This window comes from Danio rerio, chromosome 6 (assembly GCF_052040795.2).
Source record: "Danio rerio strain M-AB ecotype USA chromosome 6, GRCz13ab, whole genome shotgun sequence".
NCBI lineage: Eukaryota > Metazoa > Chordata > Actinopteri > Cypriniformes > Danionidae > Danio > Danio rerio.
This window is the reverse complement of record NC_141026.1, coordinates 7,327,164-7,347,550: the sequence shown is the minus strand read 5'-3', so window position 1 is coordinate 7,347,550 and position 20,387 is coordinate 7,327,164. Positions and strand designations below refer to the sequence as shown.

The 20,387-nt window shown below is 37.3% G+C and overlaps 1 protein-coding gene across 3 annotated transcripts in view; it reads left to right on the top strand.

The window, feature by feature from the left end:
* Positions 1 to 20,186, top strand: part of cep170ab (centrosomal protein 170Ab) — a 31,640-nt gene extending 11,454 nt beyond the window's left edge. For 2 of the 3 annotated variants that reach the window (XM_087256502.1, XM_087256501.1), the window contains exons 8-19: positions 577 to 1,041; positions 3,422 to 3,807; positions 3,911 to 4,039; positions 4,147 to 4,282; positions 4,368 to 5,735; positions 5,814 to 6,057; positions 7,979 to 8,084; positions 8,458 to 8,595; positions 8,974 to 9,062; positions 9,868 to 9,961; positions 12,775 to 12,826; positions 17,073 to 20,186. In XM_087256502.1, the coding sequence (XP_087112628.1) occupies positions 577 to 1,041; positions 3,422 to 3,807; positions 3,911 to 4,039; positions 4,147 to 4,282; positions 4,368 to 5,735; positions 5,814 to 6,057; positions 7,979 to 8,084; positions 8,458 to 8,595; positions 8,974 to 9,062; positions 9,868 to 9,961; positions 12,775 to 12,826; positions 17,073 to 17,311 (3,446 nt within the window). In that variant the 3' untranslated portion in view covers positions 17,312 to 20,186. The remainder of the gene's footprint in view (positions 1 to 576; positions 1,042 to 3,421; positions 3,808 to 3,910; positions 4,040 to 4,146; positions 4,283 to 4,367; positions 5,736 to 5,813; positions 6,058 to 7,978; positions 8,085 to 8,457; positions 8,596 to 8,973; positions 9,063 to 9,867; positions 9,962 to 12,774; positions 12,827 to 17,072) is intronic. The other variant, XM_087256503.1, reaches the window with a different exon arrangement.
* Positions 20,187 to 20,387: the final 201 nt, after the last annotated feature.

Sequence of the window (20,387 nt, the reverse complement as noted above, 5' to 3'; positions counted from 1 at the left end):
ACTGCGCCGCCGCATCGCCCACCCTAAAAATAAATTGTTTGTTGTTATTTTGTTATTCAGTGGTTAGCACTGTAATCTCACAACAAGTTACTGGTTTGCATCTCCCCATGTTGGAGTGGGTTTCCCCCACAGTCCAAAGACATGCGCTAGGTGAATTGGATTAACTAAATTGGCTGTGGTGTATGAGTAAGTGTCTGAATGAGAGAGTGTATGGGTGTTTCCCAGTTGGGCTGGAAGGGCATACGCTGCGTAAAACATATGCTGGAATAGCTGGCGGTTCATTCCGCTGTGGCGACCCCTGATAAATAAAGGACAAAGCCAAAGAAAAAAAAAATCTTCTTTTTCTTCTTCTTATTATTATTATTTTGGCCAGACTATATGGGATTGGATGTTGTGGGTATGTGCCATTAACTAATCTAGTGAAAATGAAAGGAACATCTTATCGCAAATTTAACATAACCTAATCATAATATTGTCTTATTCGAAATAATGTAAACATTTAGATTACTGATCTCCATGTAGATTTACCCTTTGTGGTCAACTTCAATAGTCTGCTCGTGATATGTCTTCACTCAGGCCGTAAAGAAACAGCTACAAAGTCGCAGATGGGACCAGAAACCACACAGAATTTGGGAACCCAGGAACCAAGTTACTTTGAGATCCCCAGTAAAGAGACTCCTCCAGTAGGGGAAGAAACAAGAGAAAGTCTACAAGCAAGCTCAGAAGCAGTTTTGACAACCCCGGCGCTGGAAGGTGGCACTCACGGACATGCCTCCTTCACTATTGAGTTTGACACAGCGGCTTCAGGGAAGGGAAACAAAGTTTCGAAGAGTAACCAAGACCTTCGCCCGCGGCCCAAAAGAGGGGCCGGGGAGGAGCTGAGTGCCTTGCAGGCTGCCATGGTGGCAGCGGAGGTAAAGGTGGCAGACTGGCTGGCACAGAATGAACTGCCAATAGCCCGCTCTGAATCTGTTGCTGAGGAGGATGGAGACAGCGTGAAGAGTGATGTGCCGGTTCAGCTGAGGAGCCTCAGAGGTAAAGGTGAAGGAGTTACTGATCTATTTGTGTAATGCAGCTGAAGCAGAAAAACAAAGATTAATTGGTGATTTTGAAAAATTACTTTTTTTTGTATTCTTGTGGATTTTCGAGAAAATGTGGTCAAGGCCAAAATTATTCATACCTCTGGCAAATTCTGACTCAAAATTTTTGTTCAAATGTAAATAAAGGCTGAGAATTATTTTTTTTTTTTTAACAATTATGCCTCTTGTACATCGGCTTATTATCTTTTGGGAAAAGTCTGCATCATTCCCAATCAAAAAACCCCTGCTGGTTGAATAAACGTAACTTTAGGTCACAATTTAGCACGGGTATGAATAATTTCTATACTATATATACACTGTCGGTCAAAAGTTTGGGGTCAGTAGGATCATTAAATGTTTTTAAATAAGCTTCTCCTGCTCACCAAGCCTGCATTTATTTAATCCAAAATACAGTAGAAGCTGTAAAATTGTGAAATGTTATTGCACTATAAAATAACTGTTCAAAAGTATTTTATAATTTAATTTAATAATTTACTCCAGTGATTTTAAAGATGAATTTTCAGCTTCATTACTCCAGTCTTCAGTCACATGATCCTTAAGAAATCCCTATTAACTTTTATTATTATTATTATTATTATTATTATTATTATTATTATTATTATTATTATTATTATTATTATTATTATTATTATTATTATTATTATTATTATCATCATCATCATCATCATCATCATTATTATTATTATTGTTATTATTATTATTATATTATTATTAATGGTAATAGTAATAAAAGCAATAATGACTGGAGTAATTTCATCTTAAAGTAAATACAATAAGAAAGCAGTTATATAAAATTGTAATAAATATTTAACAATTTAACATTTTTTTTTTACATTTAATAAATGCCTCCTTGATGAAGAGAATACTTTTCTTAAAAAAAATAAAAATAAAAAAAACATGAAGAAACTGACCCCAAACTTTTGACTGGTAGTGTTAGTGTTTACTGTACATTAAATGTAAATTTTCATAAAAATCCACACAAATACATTAAATAATTTATCTTTTTATAAAATAAAAAAGAACGAAAATACATAAATGACAGCCAAACACTGTAAAAAGTTAAAAAAAAAAAAAAAGATATGTGTGCATGTGTACATTTATACAGTATACAGTTGAAGTCAGAATTATTAGCCCCCCTTTTCTTTTCTTTTTTTCTTTTTCTTTTTTAAATATTTCCCAAATGATGTTTAACAGAGCAAGGAAATTTTCACAGTATGTCTGATAGTATTTTTTCTTCAGGATAAATTTCTATTTGTTTTATTTCAGCTTTCACTTTTTTAAACACCATTTTATGGTCAAAATTATTAGCCCCTTTAAGCTATACTGTATTTTTTTGATAGTCTACAGAACAAACCATAGTTAAACAGTGACTTGCCTCATTTAGATTATGATTAGCAGCTTAAATTTTGTTAATTTTTGTACATTTTTGTATCTTATTTATACGGCCTGGTCTTTTTAGCTTTCTGCTGGACATTTTCTATGCAATTTGGTTACATTTTCTTCCACAATCTCTTGTGGTGACAAAACCCAAAAACACGTTTGCATGTGCCACGTTAGTAAAAACACTATTAGGATACAAATATTTCACTAACAAGTACTTTTATATAGTGACTTTTATAGTGACAGCATTTTCCAAAACTTTGAATCGTTTGAACGAACCACTTTGCAAAATAAAATAAAATATACCAGTATTCAAAACATCACAAAATGTGGACACCTGCTGGTCAAAACTAAGTAACTACACCAAAAACTAGTTTTACAAACCCAATGCTAACGTTTTTTTTTTAAGCATAATCGATTAAATGCAATAATATAACATTCTAATCCCATTAATTATTAAGTGTTTGCTTAATATTAATTCGATTTATTAGAACTTGTGTTATTTGTTCTATGGCTAAGCTAAATCTGTGAGGTAAGTGACTATTAGGCTACAGCAACTACAATAATTCCTTTTAAATAGTGCAAATCTTAATAAAAGTCTGCAATTCATAAACCATGTCTACACGTTTACCAGCTAGATTCATGGTTTGATAGAGATCGCACAGGGCTTTGTAGTTTGTATTTTGTTTTTCCTTGATAATAAAAACTGCATGCTGCATTTACTTGTGTTATCTTTGACTAATATTTAAATTTGTTTGATGATCTGAAACATTAAGGTGTGACAAACAAGTCAAAAAATGAGAAATCAGTAAAGGGGCAAATACTTTTTCACACAACTGTATTTTTAATAAACGTTAAGCAAGTCTTTGACCTATAAAAGATGGAATGCCTTTTAAATGTCACGGGCTCTACTCCTTAATGTTTGTCCCATTCTTTCTCAGGCAGTAAGCATGAGGATGGCACACAGAGTGACACAGAGAATGCACTGGGAGAGCAACTCAGTAGCCGCAGGACATTTCTGCAGGAGCGCTACAAAGGAAGGCAGGCCGTGCAGAGGACAGAAGGCCCTGTCTGTGGGAGGGAGGATCTCTTCCAGTACAAACCATCATCTGCAGCTAGAAAGATGGCACCAATAGGGGGGGAAGTTAGCAAAAAATCTAGCCGTTCTTCACCACAGAAGACCAACGTGCCTAGAGAGCAAAGCACTGGGTCTCAAGAGACTCCGAATAGAGGGCATATAGATGACCAAAGCGACAGAGGGACCTACACCATCGAGCTGGAAAATGGCAGTGCTGAGGTGGAAGAGGCCAGGCGTATGATTGATAAGGTAAACCTGCAGAAGCATAAGATTTAGTTGTTGTTTGTGTGTATGTGTGATACAGAAAATTGTTAGATCTGGATGTGCAGATGATCAATCTGATTGGGTTTAGGTTTTTGGTGTGGAAGATAACCAAGCACTGACAAAGCTGCGTTTTCCAAAACACCAGAAAGATAGAGGAACCATATGTCCAAGATCTGGAGCCATGGAAACCAGACAAACTGGCTATGTTGGTGCAGAGGTATTGTTTATCAGCATAAATTGCTATATATACAATGAATATCCATTATGTACAAAAGTTTCCAAACTGTACCAATCATTTACTTCAGTCAATTTCCCTTTTAAAAGGCACTACCAGATGACTTGGTTGTAGTTGGTGGTCCAAGGTGGGTCTCACAGTGGGCTAGTCTAGCTGCAAGTCATATACGAACTGACCCTGAGGGGTCCGGAGCTGAACCCACCATGCTTTCCACAGATGAAAAAGGTTAAAGGGTTTGCAAATTTCTCAAGTTTGGTTTTGTAAAGTAGTTTTATTTTGACCATTTTTTGTTTGTTTGTTTCAACGGCAGAAACAAAAGCATCTGAAAGGAAGAGAAGGACACTACCGCAGCTCCCTTCTGAAGATTCTACTATGGATCCACTGGCTCCTGAGGTCACACAGAGACAGTTTGGGCAAACAGCTTCTTCATCGGAGAAACAGGATCTAGAACTTCAGGAGAAAGTAGATCAGCTAAATAGAATTTCTAAGACAGGACCAAGAGTTTCAGCAATGGCTTGCACAGAAAAAGATCGGTCTAAAGTGAGCAAGCCAACTCCACCTAGAATACAGAATAAAGTTGGTCAAACAAGAGCTCAAGCTGGTCAGATCGAGAAAAAACAAGAAGATGGGAGACGGAAAAAAGGAGATGAAGACAAAGAGAAGACAGGGAAGCCATTACTAAGGCAAGAGAGCTTTACAGTGGAACGGCCAAGTGCTAATGTCCCCCTAGAGCTCATTCCTTGCATTGATGGGCCTGGTGCCTCAACTCAACCTAGGGAAATGGGAGTCATCAGTGAGGTCATTGATGCTTCCACAATGCAGAAAGACTCAGAGGCTGTGGCTGCTTTTCTGGAAACCACTTTATCAGACCTAGCAGATCCCCCAAGCTACTCCCTGGAGGGGTCTGCCTCACCCGAATCAGACATTGATACAACAAGTACAGTCAGCCAAGCTGGGGGAGAAGGAGGTCGTAAGACAGCCCAAAAGAAGCGATTAGCTGGACGTGAAACAACAAATAAAAACGCCGGTGCTACAGAAAGGAAGGGCAAAGCTCAGCCCTCTGGTTCTGCTGGTTCCAGAGCTTGGACATCTCTTGACCTGACAGATGATGACTTGAGCTCTTCCCTTGCCCAGGATGCTACTTCAGTAAAGCGACCCCAGGGTAGGGGTCAAAATATCAGCTCTAAGGCTGAGCAAACAAGTGGCAAGACCAAAGGACCAAAGACAAGTGTAACTCCTGCAGCCCCCACCTCTAAACCAACAACACTTCCCCGCCCTCGACCGACACGGGCTTCCATTCTTCGGCGGGCACGATTAGGTGAAACTTCTGAAACTGATCTTGCTGATGTTGATCGAATGTCTGTTGCATCAGAAGCATCTACTGCCAGCTCTGCATCAAGACCTTCAGCTGGACGCAGGACCCTCTCTCGGATTGAAGCTCTTGCTCAGCCAAGAAGACCAAGAGTGTGCTCTCCTTCAGCTCGGAGTGACTCAGAGGCAACATCAGGCAAGATCAGGGGCTTTGCCCCACGTCCTGCCCCTGAGAGCGCACTTCGGCTTGGTCTCCGCTCTACTGGAGTCTCGACAACTGCAGCAGTCCCCAGAGCGAGAGCTAACAGTGCTTCCAAATTGCCTGATAAATGTCCTGGTACTCTCCATGTTCAAAGTACACCTGCAGGTCAGAACCTTGAGAAAGATAGTACTAGAAAAGATAATTCTCTGAAAATATTTCCACTTAAATGTTTTTGTGTTGTAGCTGGGGGAAGGTGGCGCCGGGTGCCGATTGAATATGCTTCTACCTCAGAAGATGAGTATGGCTCCAATCGACACCCCTCTCACCACACACGCCCACGCCCAATGGCTCCACGGGTGACCCAGCTGGGTGGTTCAGCCCCTGCAACACCCAGCCCTGGAGGCATGTCCATGTTACGACACCAGTCAAGCAGAGAGCAGGATGATTACATGAGAGACTGGACTGCCCACAGTGAGGAGATTGCCAGGTAATGGCTAACAGTTGTGGTTGGGCATAATTAGATGCTGATTAGATGCTCAATAAACATTTTTGGCTATTATCAGTAATTGTGCTATTTAATTAATTTTTTTTATTTAATAAAGAGAGTCAGCTCGAAATGGGTGGGACTTGAGCACCTGTGGGGTGTACAAACTACTTTGGGCTCTTGATTGATCTATGTCTTGTACATGACACATTTTGTGTTTTTTAACATTTAAACCTACCCTAACCCAAACTTTACTGTAACCTATTTTGTTTATTAACATATACATATAACATCAACCCCATCCCTAAACCTACCCCTTACGGTAACATATTGTGTTATGTAACCCTAAACATAAAACCTACTCCTAATGCTAAATTAACCTATTGTGTTTTGTTAATGTCTACAACTACCAACCCTAAACCTACCTAACCTATTAAGTTTCAACATCTACACCAACCCTAAATCTGCCTCTTACAGTTTTTATTAAAGTGTAAATCTTTCTCAACCCTAAACCTACTCCATAAAGTAACCTCTTATGTTTTATTAACATCACCCCCTACCCCAACCCTAAACTTGCCTGTAATCCTAACCTATTGTGTTTTATTAACGTCTACACCTAACCCAACCTAAACCTACCCCTTATGCCGAGTTCAGACTGCATGATTTTAACCCTGATTTTAACTCGCCAACAGGTTTTGAGAAAAAGCAGACAAATGTCTGAAATCACAGGCAAATCGGTGCTTACGTGAGTGACAACTACACAGTATGAACTATCAAGGATGCGATATGAGAGAATCGTTGATGAGTCGCAGATACTCGTGAGATATTTGGCATGTTAAATATCTGGAGCTTTCGGCGGTTCAAATCATGGTGTGTGAAATGTTTTCTAATTGTAAATAACATCAGCGGTCACCTACAGCCAATGAGAAGGCAGCATTCACTAGTACGGGTACCTGCAGGCCAGCGGGAGGTTTCGGCAGAAGTTAAAAGCACTCATTATTAGTTTATTTGTACTCAAGAGTCAAGAAATGGAAAATTTGGCAGGAACACCTGTGTCTGTTTGACGTGTTATCTGATCAATATCTTAATCAGGTCGAAAAGTAAAAAAAAAGTTGAGGAGAGATTGTTAATTCTCTTCAAAACCAGGTGAGCAACACAAATTTCGAAAGCCAGAGCCTTCTTTTTCCATTAGTAACAAAGATATACGACGTCGTTTGGACAAAGTTGTCTGTGATTCTTCCTATTGTAAACTCATGCAGTGTGAACTCTCCTGACACCGATCCATCCTACAGTGTAAGCATCACCGACATAACGCTAACTCAGATAGTCATGCAGTGTGAAAACATCCATGACACGACTACTTTGAAAATCATGCAGTCTGAACTCGGCATTACAGTTATGCAAAAACAATTATAGTTTTTAAAGAGTGTCACAAAATTGACATTATTTTGATGTGCTGCATCATACCCAGTAGCCACAGCTGTATGTCATCTAGCCTTAAACCAGTCAACTTGCAGCTTCCACTTGGAGGACCCCAGGCTGCAGTGACACATACTGATACATTTTTGTGGAAACAATATAAATTTTATGATTTTGTAGCCAATTTATTGAAAAATACATTTGATTTGATTTTTTTTTTTACAAATTATTAAGTACTGAAAAAAATTAATTTTGCATTCTTAATGACTAGTTTTGAACTGTAGTGTTTGTTGGAGCAACTCCAGCCCAATCAGACTCAAACTAATAGCTATAACCTTGTGGTCAGTGCTCCGGCATATGGTGCAGCAGCACTGCAGGTCTTTTCTCAGTCCTGTTCTCTTTCCTCCTCTTCAGTTGCCACAAATAGCTTCATCATCTTTAGCGACGCTACTGTCTATCACAGCTTGTGCCTTAAAAAGTCTCACTGTTTGTTCCTTTGTTCCAGAATCAGTCAAGACCTGGCTAAAGATCTGGCAATGTTAGCGCGTGAAATCCATGATGTTGCTGGCGAGATTGATTCCGTTAGTCCTTCCTCCGCTCCCTCGGCTTCAGTAAGCAGATAGCTACATCATTACCAGAGCCATAGGTGTCTTTTATATTTATATGACCATTTAAATTTTGGGTGCCTGTAAAGATTTATATCAATGCATATCGACGAGTCTATAAAGGACTTTTGCACACCGTGCATTGTTCACAGAATAAATTCAATAGTTAATTAAAAGTATGCAGGCATTTTGACTTTTTGATATTATGAATTTGCGCCATTATTGTGAGAATATTAGATACAATTAGAATATTGTACAAACTGTATGAGGATATGCTGCATAATGCTGCATTTTTAGAGATATGCTGGAAGTTTTTCCATAAAGAACTAAATATTAGTGAATCTTGTGTATTCAGTGATCCTCTTTCTGCCTGCCTCAGGTTGAGGACCGTGTGTTTGAGGATGTTCTGGGTAGCGCTCCAGAGATCAGTGGCAGAGGAGTGGAACTTAGGCCTCGTGGTGCCATCAGCAGTCAAGATCCCCGTGCCATCCGTCGTAGGACCTGGAGCAGAGATGAGGTGAATCTTCTTACTATTGGCAGATAGTCTCATAGCTTTTCCATCCTGTTTGTTTGTATTTATAATTACACACTAACCAGACAATTCTATTAGGGACCTTAACCTTGTCAATGTGCCTAAATCCATTAAATTGCTGCAATTTAATTGGCTGATTAAATAACTATTCTTATCAAAGCTGTACCTATTAAAGTGGCCAGTAAGTGTATATTACCGGAAGTTCCGATTTATTTGTGTACCACTAGGAGGCGCGGAAAATTTTTTGGTTCTGTTTTAACAGAAAAACAGTGTGTTGACCCGTGTCTCTGAATGCATCTCATTTCATACAGTGACAGGCTGCATAACAAAAAGTGTCGCTCTCCGCATATTCTGCATTCACAGGGTGTTCTGGACAGTTTGTTGTTGGCATCAGTCTCACAGCTCTCAGCAAAAATCAAACAGGCAGTGGAAAAGACAGCCAACAAAATCAGGTACACTGCCCTTGCCCCTGTCTGATAGAAATTGTGCATTGCTTTAATTGCATAAATGCAACGTGCAAAACAAGGGGTTGGGGTAAGGGGTGGAATTGGGATTGGGCCTTAGTCATGGGTCTTAAAAACACATTCGAATGAAAGTTTTTCACTCTATTGGGGTTAAACTGTGATTCTTGGTTATTAAAATCACAACTCAACATACTGCGATGTGACTATTGCAGATTAGCACATTACAATGTAATATGTAATATTTTGTGTGGCCTAATGAAAAGTAGTTTCTAATAATCTACAGTCTATAAAAATTTTAAAATATTATATTATACACATTTTATTGTTTGTAACCATTTGTAACATCGAATAACATCATTTGTATTATGTTACTTTTAGTTGGTGTAACAGTGTTTTGAGCTGACATCAATTGAAATGGACAAAACAACTGAGTATTGAAATTTGTATTTTATTGTATTTTCATTTATGGAGGCCTTATGAACAGGGGAAATGTGCTTCTGTATTCTCTTCTAAAACTTTTAACATAATTCAGATCTGAGGGGGTTAACCTGTTAATTTAATCATTCATTACTGTCATAAATTATAAAGTTATACTGTAATTTTCTTTATATTTGTCATCTATCATTTGTTTTTGATTAGTTTTTTTTTCATCTTGATTTTCATCTTAAATTTGTATTTGTAAGGATGATCCTTGAACATCTCTGACCTTAAATTGATATGCTTTTTAATACAACATTCAGTTCTGGAAGGTCTTTTTGGAAGGCTGTATTTTGATTTATTACTGCTCACGCAGAATTTTATTCAAAGACAAGGACCGAAAGTGGGAGGAAATTGAAAGTAAACTGCGGGCAGAAAACGAGGTGCTTCTCCTCAAGACTTCTAATCAGGTGAGAAGGGAATATTTTTCAGCAGAAGACGCTCAGAATGACGATCTGCAGTAGAATATTCATGTAATTTATCAATTATTTTCAAGGTTTTCATTGTATAAATTAATAAAAGTAGTACAATCAATGAATAAATAATGAAAATTCAATCAAAATAGTTATATTCTTTATTAAAAACATAAAAAGAATAGCACAGATTAAAACATAGATAAATGCATCTTAAATCTGCCATAAAATAAAAATCTGGATATATCTAGGCATAGCTAAGCAATAAGAGTTCAGTAGATGGAAATTACACATCATGAATCTCACACACCATTGTTTTCTCATTCTCATGAGTGTAAAATCCCAGTGAAAATCAAGTCACTCTTAACAAAACACTGACTTTTATAATGCAATGCCTCAGGCTGCATTTGATTGGGCATAACGTTTCCTAGTGAGAGTACAACAATATTTTACTCTCAAATTGATCGATGTTTATATAAGGTTTTGGCACTCTTGTTTTGAAAAAAGTAACTTTTAGGACTTCGTCTTTAAGCTCTCCGTTGACATATTAAATATGGTTATTTATTTTAGAGTTCATCATGCTGTGTGTGTATGTGTGTGTGAGGCACTGAGCTGGCAGTATAAGAGCAGAGCTTATTAATATTCACGACCTTTCCAAAAATGGTCGAACTAAACTACATCCTGAAGTAAACAATAATTATTTATATTATTTCTTAAATTACCCATTAGATTGCATTTTATTGACGTTGACCCCTACCTCAACCTTAAACCCACCTCTTACGTCAGCATAATAATAGTAACTATTGTTTTACATTGTCGCAGAAATAATTCTATGTTGATGTGTATATCCACAGTTGTATTCCTTCTAGACTTTATGTTTATTTGAGATAATAAATGAGCATGTAAAATTTTTGTGCTTACCTAAACCACATACTATATAGATATCAGAAAATGTATTCAATTGATGCTGCATATGGCGCCTTTATGTGAATAAACATAAAACATTTGCACATTTCTTTGAAAGAAACTGATTGTTTATTCAGTTTCAGTGAAGTAATCCTGATGTTTTGGTAGACTTAAGAGTTCATACATCACAGATGCCTCAACTTAAGATCTCTCAGTTTAATTAGACTGAGCTTTTGACTCATGGTTTGTCAGGCTCGAGTCGTATCACCTCTGCTTACTGACAGGCCAGTAAATCTACCTCTGTAATGCCGGCTGGCCTGAACTGAACTCGTGAAACTTGTGAAATGAAAAAGCTGTTGAGCAGTATAAGAGCACAAACAACCACAACATCCGAGTGCTGACAGGAAATTAAATTGAACTCTCTCAGGTAACACTGCTATTTTACATAATGAGTTTACCTTGAACCCGAACATTCAACAGCAAATTTATTTTAAAGATACGCTCCACTTCTTTTTGGGAGTAAGGTCTTTTTACAACTCACCTAAGTTAAACAGTTGAGTTTTACCACTTTTAAATGTATTCAGCCAATTTTTCGGGTCTGGAGCACTTTTAGCTTAGTTTAGCATAGATCATTGAATCAGATAAGACCATTAGCTTATTACTTTGAAATGACCAGAGTGATGGTAATTTACTTTAAAGCCCAACTTTTCTGTAGTTATGATGTGTAATAAGGCAGATGGAAAATCAAAAGTTATTTTCAAAGTCGATAAGGTTAAGAACTTTTAGCTTAGCTTAGCATAGATCATTGAATCAGATTAGACTATTAGAATATCACTTTAAAATGGCCAAAGATTAATGATAATTTACTTCTCTAAAGCTTGACTCGTCTGTAGTTACGGTGTGTACTAAGACCGATGGAAAACGTTGTTATTTTCTAAGTCATTATGGGTAGGAACTTTTAGCGTAGCTTAGTATTGATCAATGGATAAGATTAGATCATTAGCTTATTGCTTTAAAACGAAGCGTAATGATAAATTACTTATTTAAAGATCGACTTTTCTGTAGTTACGTTGTGTACAAAGGCATACGGAAATGAAAAGTTATTTTCTAAGTCGACATGGGTAGGAACTTTTAGCTTAGCTTAGCTTAGCTTAGCACAGATCATTGAACCAGCCTGGTTTAAGCTGGACATAGCTGGTTTTGGCTGGGCTCCCAGCCTGCTAGGCTGGTCTAGCTGGTTTTAGCTGGTCATCTCCCAGCCTAACCAGCTAAGACCAGGCTGGAAATGGCTGGAAACCAGCCTGGAAGTGGCCAAAACCCCTCTAAAACCAGCCTGGTTGACCAGCCAAAACCAGCCAACCAGCCTAGGCTGGTTTAAGCTGGATTTTTCAGCAGGGTAGCATATCACTTTTGAATGACCAAAGAGTAATGATAATTTTCCTATCTAAAGCTTGACTTTCTGTAGTTACATTGCGTACTAAGACTGATGGAAAATGAAAAGTTGCAATTTTCTAAGTCAATATGGGTAGGAACTTTTAGCATAGCTTAGCATAGATCATTGAATCAGAATAGACCATTAGCTTATCACTTTAAAATGACCAAAGAGTAATGATAATTTACTTATCTAAAGCTTTACTCTTCTGTAGTTACATTGCTACTAAGACCGACGGAAAATTAAAAGTTGCTATTTTCTAAGTTAATATGGGTAGGTACTTTTAGCATAGTGTAGCATAAATTGCTGAATTAGATTAGCCCTTTAGCATCTAGATAAAATTTTTTTACAGAGTTTCGTTAACTTTCCTATTTAAAGCATGACTTAATTTCTCATTAAATTAACTGTAAAGGTCATTTCTAAGTTTTGGCACTTTTTATTCATTTTTTTTTTTTCATTTGATCACCCTCAGGAGATTTCCTCCATACTACAGAATCTGAAGAGAGTGGAGCGACAGCTGCTCGGTAAGCAGAACTGAGATATTCTTGACTGTTGTTATGGATTTAATGTTTGCTTTGCAACATGCAGCATTTTAATGCAACTTTTTGAACTAGCATGAAGTGGATTTATTATTATCTTTATTTATTTTTAAAGTGCAAGCTTTAAAGCATGGATATGTGTGATGTTCAGATTTAGTGTGTGGTGCCCAGTTTTTCTTTGTGACCGTTTACAAAGTCTGAGTTGCCTGGTGCTTTAAAATCTGTTCAGTTTTTAAAAGTCGTGCCACTTGTTCCAGTTTTGAGAATATCACCATTACCAAGCCAAAAAGTTTCTGAACATTTCAAACCTGTTTAACAATTTAATACTTTTAATACGCTAGCTTGGGTTTTTGGAAGAAGTCTCATACTCATCAAGACTGCATTTATTTAAAGTAAACACAATAATAATGTGAAATATTATTTGAACAATATAATAAATTTGAATATATTAAAAAACAATGTTTTTTCCTGTGAGAGTGAAACTGAATAAATCTTTAAAAGTCCTTGGTGTCAACATGATCCTTCGGAAATCATAATTTATTCATTGTTTTCAGTGTTAACCGTATTTCAAAGTTCAGAATTAACATTATGAATGTCTTTGACGTCTCTTTTTATCAAGTTAAAGCATCCTTGCTAAATAAATATAGAATTTTATTTTAAAACAAAGTTACTGACCATAAAGATCAGAAGAGTAGTCTAAATATGTATGTGTTTAGTGGGCGTTTGTCTTTTTTTTTTATAAATATAGTCAGTGGTTGGCGCAGTAGGTAGTGCTGTCGCCTCACAGCAAGAAGGTCGCTGGTTCGAGCCTCCGCTGGGTCAGTTGGCGTTTCTGTGTGGAGTTTGCATGTTCTCCCTGCGTTCGCGTGGGTTTCCTCCGGGTGCTCCGGTTTCTCCCACAGTCCAAAGACATGTGGTACAGGGTAACTGGGTAGGCTAAATTGTCAGTAGTGTATGAGAGTGAATGAGTGTATGTGGATGTTTCCCAAAGATGGGTTGCGGCTGGAAGGGCATGCGCTGCGTGAAAAAAAATGTGCTGGATAAGTTGGTGGTTCATTCCGCTGTGGCGACCCCGGATTAATAAAGGGACTAAGCCGAAAAGAAAATGAATGAATGAATATAGTCAGTTTACTGTGAAAATTTGTAGTTGTTTTGGTCTTTTTTCTCCCTTTGTTCATGTTTTTTGTATTTTTTTATTAAATTATTTAAAGACCTGAGAAGAACTACTATTCAAAAATGATTCAAGATACTCTGTGACTTTAAAATTTATGATGTTATTTGACTCTTTAAAAAAAAACACAATGTTCTCTACAGTATTACTGTCCTGCAAGGTCTCTGGAGTATAAATCCAAGGGTTTATTGCTTGTTTGTTAATTGACTGAATGATTGATTTCCATTAGTTGACTTGGTGGCTGGGATGTATAGTATTGACGAAAAATATCTCATTTGTTTTTTTGGGATTTATTTTCATACAGCAATTAATCAACATTTTGCAGACAGTCATATCTTAATAGCCGATGCCTTAAATTATTTCTGCAAATGTTTAATTTAAAATCCCTCATTATTTAAGATAAATAATTATCTAAATATTGTAAGTCTATGGGGATAAAAGTGCAGTGTGACTGCAGCTTAAAGCATGCGGCCACAATGTAAACACAGAGCCACGTGCTTAGACAACACCAACATAAACAGACGCAAGACACGAGCATACGATAAATGAAAACACCTAACGTGCACTCACACATGTGAAATGCACGTTTCATCTCAGTGCCAACCGAAACCAACTAGACTGAGACGCTGAGAATGAAACAGCGCAACGCCGACAGAACAAACACAAACACGAGTACAAAAGTGCGCGTCCTACACTCCGAACGCCCGCATCAAGAGGGAGTGCGTATGGCCTTTGCTCGCTCACGACAGCACTCAAACAGAGACACACAATGACAGAGAAGGAGTGCTGACCCAAGAAAACTCGAGCCGAGCACAACATACATGACAAGACAGAACTAGTGTCTTGACTCTGCCACCAAAACAAGAATTTACAAGACCGGAGTGGCAGAACCCTGACATCTACACCTTTATGAATGTCAAGATATTCTGCAGAATGGAAAATGAAGCTAGGATCAAAATATACCACGTCAATGGCTGTTTTTTTTTTCCAGCATTTTTTAATATATCATCCTTTGTGTTCAACAGAAACCCAAACAGGTTTGAAACAAGTGGAGAATGAGTAAATTTTGACAGAATTTTGGGTGAACTATCTCTTTAGCATCTGAAAACATGGAAAATGATACACTGACCTCCTCATGTTCTGCATATAAATGCTCTAAATCTGTGGTTCTCAAACTGTGGTACGTGTACCACTAGTGGTGCGCGGGCTTACTTCTACACTCTCAGAAATAAAGGTTTGCGAGCTGTCACTAGTGTGGTACCTTTTTAAAAGATACACATTTGTACCTAAAAGGTCCATATTAATACCTTAGGTACATTTTAGTACCTAAAAAGTACAAAAGTGTTCCTCTTAAAATTTTTAGGTACTATTATGAACCCTTAAAGGTAATAATATGGACCTTTTAGGTACAAATCTGTACCTTTTAAAAAGTCTTGTCTTAGTCCTATCAAAATAGCAAACACTGAACATCTTTCTATATTTAGGCTGCTTTATTTATTTATTTATTTATTTAAGACTACTTATTTGTACTAAATGTTTGTGCTTTCATTTTAGTTGTCTTTTACTTCTTCAATTCTATTTTCCAAAACGAATCCTCTTTGCACTTAAAAAGTTTACAATAAAGCGAGTTAACATATTTAAATGATTAATGAAGGAATTATAATGCTTTGACTTATTGTTTAATATTATTTACAAGCACAGTAGCATATTTAAAGCTGCTGTATGGGCTATCTCTGTCCGTTCGCATCCCGTCCCTTTGCGCCCCCTGGCGGCTCATTCGCAAACTGCGGTCATACACTAAAAACAGAGCGGCACCTATTTCAAACGGCGGCGCTGCGGCGTTAATAGCCACTTTGAACTCTCACCTACTGTACCACCCCAGTGACAGCTCGCGTACCTTTTTTTCTAAGAGTGTAGTAGTACGCAGAGAAATCAAATTGGTCAAATGTACATACATATATTTAAAACGATGATAACAAAAATATGATGACATAAAGCGGTCACACTTTACAATAAGGTTCATTAGTTGATGTTAATTAATGCATTTACTAAGATGAACAAACCATGAACAATACATTTACTACTGTATTTGTTCATGTTAGTTAACGTTAGTTAATGAAAATACAGTAGTTCATTGTTAGTTCATGTTAACTCATGGTGCATTAACTAATGTCAACAAGCATGGACTTGGATGTTCATAATGCATTTGTAAATGTTCAGTTATGATTTAAAAATGCTGTACATGTGTTGTTCATGATTAGTTCATGCTAGTAAATGCATTAACTATTGAACCTTATTGTAAAGTGTTACCCATATAGCCCATATTTACAGGTGTTTATACTTTACATTCAAGTGCAGGAGTTTTTTTTTTTTTACTTTTTAAGAACAGTAAACTATCATTTATTACTTTTAAAAGCACATTTCAATTTAAATGTTGACCTTTTTTATTTAATTATTTTTGTTTAACCTGTAAGCACAGTTCAGGATTAATGTTCAAAAAGTTTAAATGTTTAAAGTAGCTGAGAATAATATTCTTAATAATAGGAATTAATCTGCCTCATTTTTGAATTGTACAGAGCTTTACTGGGCTTACTACGCTACTGTATTTCAATACTGCTCAATATGGTGGTAGTTGGAGAGACAGTTTTTATTCTGAGGTGGTACTTGATGAAAAAAGTTTGAGAACCACTGCTGTAAATGATAATATTCTTATTTTGAAGACACATTACCAGTACTAGTGTAACGGAGGCCAGCTAGTAAGTTATTTGCAGGTAAACCTCACTCCTCTGACCTCTAAAGGAGCTCTAGCGATAGACACTAGAGGCCATGGTCTTTAGCCTCCTTGTTACAGACTCCCTTGCGGAAGGTCGCAGGTTCAATACCAGCTTGGAGCGGGTTGAGTGGGGTAGGACCGGCGGATTTACACTAGCATAAAAATGAGCACTTAAAACGTGAGATAAACATGTCAATTAATGGCATATCCGTTTTGGTAATTTTTTTCTGAAGATAGTTTTGTATTTTGTACTGTATTTTATAATGTATTTTTCTTTTAATTGGCAGTTATTGATATCATGGTGGACCCTGATGGCACATTGGACGCTCTGAGCAATCTGGGTTTGACCAGTCCACTTATGGCTGAAAACAGAGTTAGTCCGGGCTCACAAGGTCCAGCTGGCAACCAGGCGGCAGAAGCATCGGCCAGTATAACCGCATTGCCTTCTGCATATTCAGAGGTCGCAGAACGAGATCTTGGCTTGCAGGAGCGGAGCAAAGAGCAGAACACTGTCCATCAAAACTGATTTACTCCCAACAGTTTACACAGACATCCTGCACGGGATTCCTGAAGCCAAGTGAACAGGACTTTTATGTGAATAATGTGAGGTATGCTGTAAAACTTCCTATATGGCATTGCATTTAAACACAGTACGTATATCCATGGACATATTTTCAGTAATTAAAGAAAATATTTTGAAATATCAATCAACTGTAACACCCTGCAGTCATAAGCATTAATTATTGTGAGAGTTTGTCTTTATAATCACCAGTACTGTAGATATGCCTGGAAAAAGACATTGAGCACATGACTTTTGATCGGGAAGTCAAGTTTGAAAGACATAAGATGTGATTTCTTGCTGTGTATCATCAAGTGTAGAGCCAAACTAATTGCATAATGTACAGGGTTCAAAATAAAAGGGGTAGTTCACCAAAATATGAATATTTCACCATCATGTACTCACCTTTCAATGGTCACAAACCTGTCTGATATTATAAAGAATGATGGAAACCAGTACCCGTTGACATCCATTGTAGGGAAAACAAACACTATGGAAGTCACTGGTTTCCAACATTTTTTAAAATATCTTCTTTTGTGTTACAAATGAAAGATGAGAGAATTTATACTTAATTAGGTGAGCTATCCCTTTAACACTCTCTAGTTCGCTGGTATTTCAAATCGGAATGGCAACATAATATGCAACATAGGCTCATTCTAAAAATGTAGGCCTTTATATATTTCTGGAGATTGCAAATTATGTAGCCAGAGGTATGTATGGCTGCATTTCTTCTTTGAAATGAACGCTACAGGGCGGTATGAAGCTGTTCCTTTGCGCACTTACCAGCTGACTGCTTACTGTCCTATGGATGGCTTTTCCACTATTACTGGTTTGTCCAGTGACTTGCCACATACGTCAGTGGACTTGAGATGCAAAGCCGAGATGACAGCGATGACAAGGTTCAAGTCCGGTGAAGAACGGTTCCAGAAAGCAGGTAAAACTAAAACAGAAGCCAAAAATATTAAATAAACATGTAAATAACAGGGTGAGAATGTAGTAAAATTTAGGTGGCCATAAGGGCTTGTTGTTTTCTGTATTGCTTTTGAAAACACTGTCAATTTGATTTAGGGAAGTGGGTCGGTCAATCTACGATTTTGAAAACACTATTGGTTGGGTCAGTGACGGATTTCGTCATGGGCAATGTGGACATTTTGCTAGGTGCATCCCCACCTTTAACATTTAGGTTTTTAAACCCCCACCCACAGCCCCCTCGACACTCCCCTCTCTACCACCACCACCACCCCCCGCTCATCACTTTCATCCACAAAAATGTGGTGCGAACATCCGTGTCTTGCTAGGGGCGCCATGGAGACACATCCCCCCTGCTCTTCATTTTAGTCCGCAAAAGGGCGGTACAAATGTCAGCATCTTGCTAGGGGCAGCATGGAGATACCACCCCCCTCCGCTCTTCACTTTTATCCGCGACAACAACATCCACAACCCCTCGCTCTTCACTTTCATCCAGTTTTGTACAGTTAAGTTTGCGCTGCTACTGGATTGGGTGTAGAGAAGGAGAACGTTGGGTCAGCCGATCAGTCAGTCGACAGCAGCCTCTGGTGCATTTACGTAAGAACAGCAGGCATGAATGACATTCGCAGAAGAAATTTGAGATCTCAAAAAGCGTACACAGCGGCCTCTGGTGGATTCGCCAAAACAAAAACTGCAAAAAACGTAGCTCCTGGGACATATTGTGCGCTCTCCAGAAATATATATAGGGGTACATAATCAGAATGAGCCTGGCTTGATAATATGTTTGTTTTTTTTACATTAAATACATTACAACATGTCTGACAACTTTTACCTCAGTACGAGAGTTTTCTATCATAAGTTTATCTGGGATGCATAGAGTTGTTTTCGTTTTCCAAAACTCCATGTGGAGACACATATGTGGAATATTTCTCATGTTAAAGCACCAAAATTAGATCAGCAAAAAATAAATAAAATGGCACAATTTTGTTTGACTGGAATATGCAATGACTACATATCTAAATATTCCCATATTGTTTAGGAGTTTAGGGATTGACCGCACGATATCAGCCTGATTTTGACGCACGTCATGATTTTGCCAAGTACGATGCGATTCTGGATTAACATCTATGTTGATCCTGGAACATCATTTTTTGTTTAAAAATGTAATCCATACCTATTCCCTACCTCTAAACCCAACCATAACTGTAAAATATTTCCAAAATCAGAGGGAAATAATAGTTGGATAACAATCATCTAGAGGTGCATAAACCTAACCGTAAGCCTTAACTTAACATAACATAACTTAACATAAACTGTAAACATATCCCTCAATTTTGATTGGTCGATTGGAATGTTGTTCCAGGATCAACAAAGATGATAATCCAGGAACATGTCTCATAATTATGATCATCGAGACACAAGAATAATATTGTCAGTGTTGGGTAGTGTTTTTTTTTTTATTAAACAGTCCCCCAAGCTCATGGGAGTCATAAAAAATATTCATTCTTTTTACACTGCACCATGATTTTATATTCTATACTGTACATTGTTTCTGTTAAGTCGCAAGACTTTTGTCTAAGCAAAGTCAGACCTTACTGTCCTAATTAAATAATTAAAAATCAAGGTATGATCAAATTTTACTTTGGTAAATAAGTGTAATCTAGAGGCCTTTGCCTTTCATATAAGCCACTTCTGATACCAAATGATCAACTGGTAGTCAAGTTATTATTTGTTGTTCCTAAAACAAGGATAGGTGACAAGACTATTTGTCAGGTAGTGTATGAATGAATATTAAAAAAAAATTTTTTCATCTACTATGTGATTTTGAATTAAATTAATGTGTCCTTTCCCCATTCCTTTCTTTGAAGAAAAATCTAACTGATCCTGAAGCTTTAAACAGTAAAGTCTAAAATAAAAATAATACTTCATAATTAGTAACATTGTCAGTTGTATTTTGCTAGTGAGATCTCTGATTTTACTTTTTTTTTTATTATAGACCCTGTTTGCAAAGCAGTGAACCAAAAAAGTAAATATTTGAAATATATATATATATATATATATATATATATATATA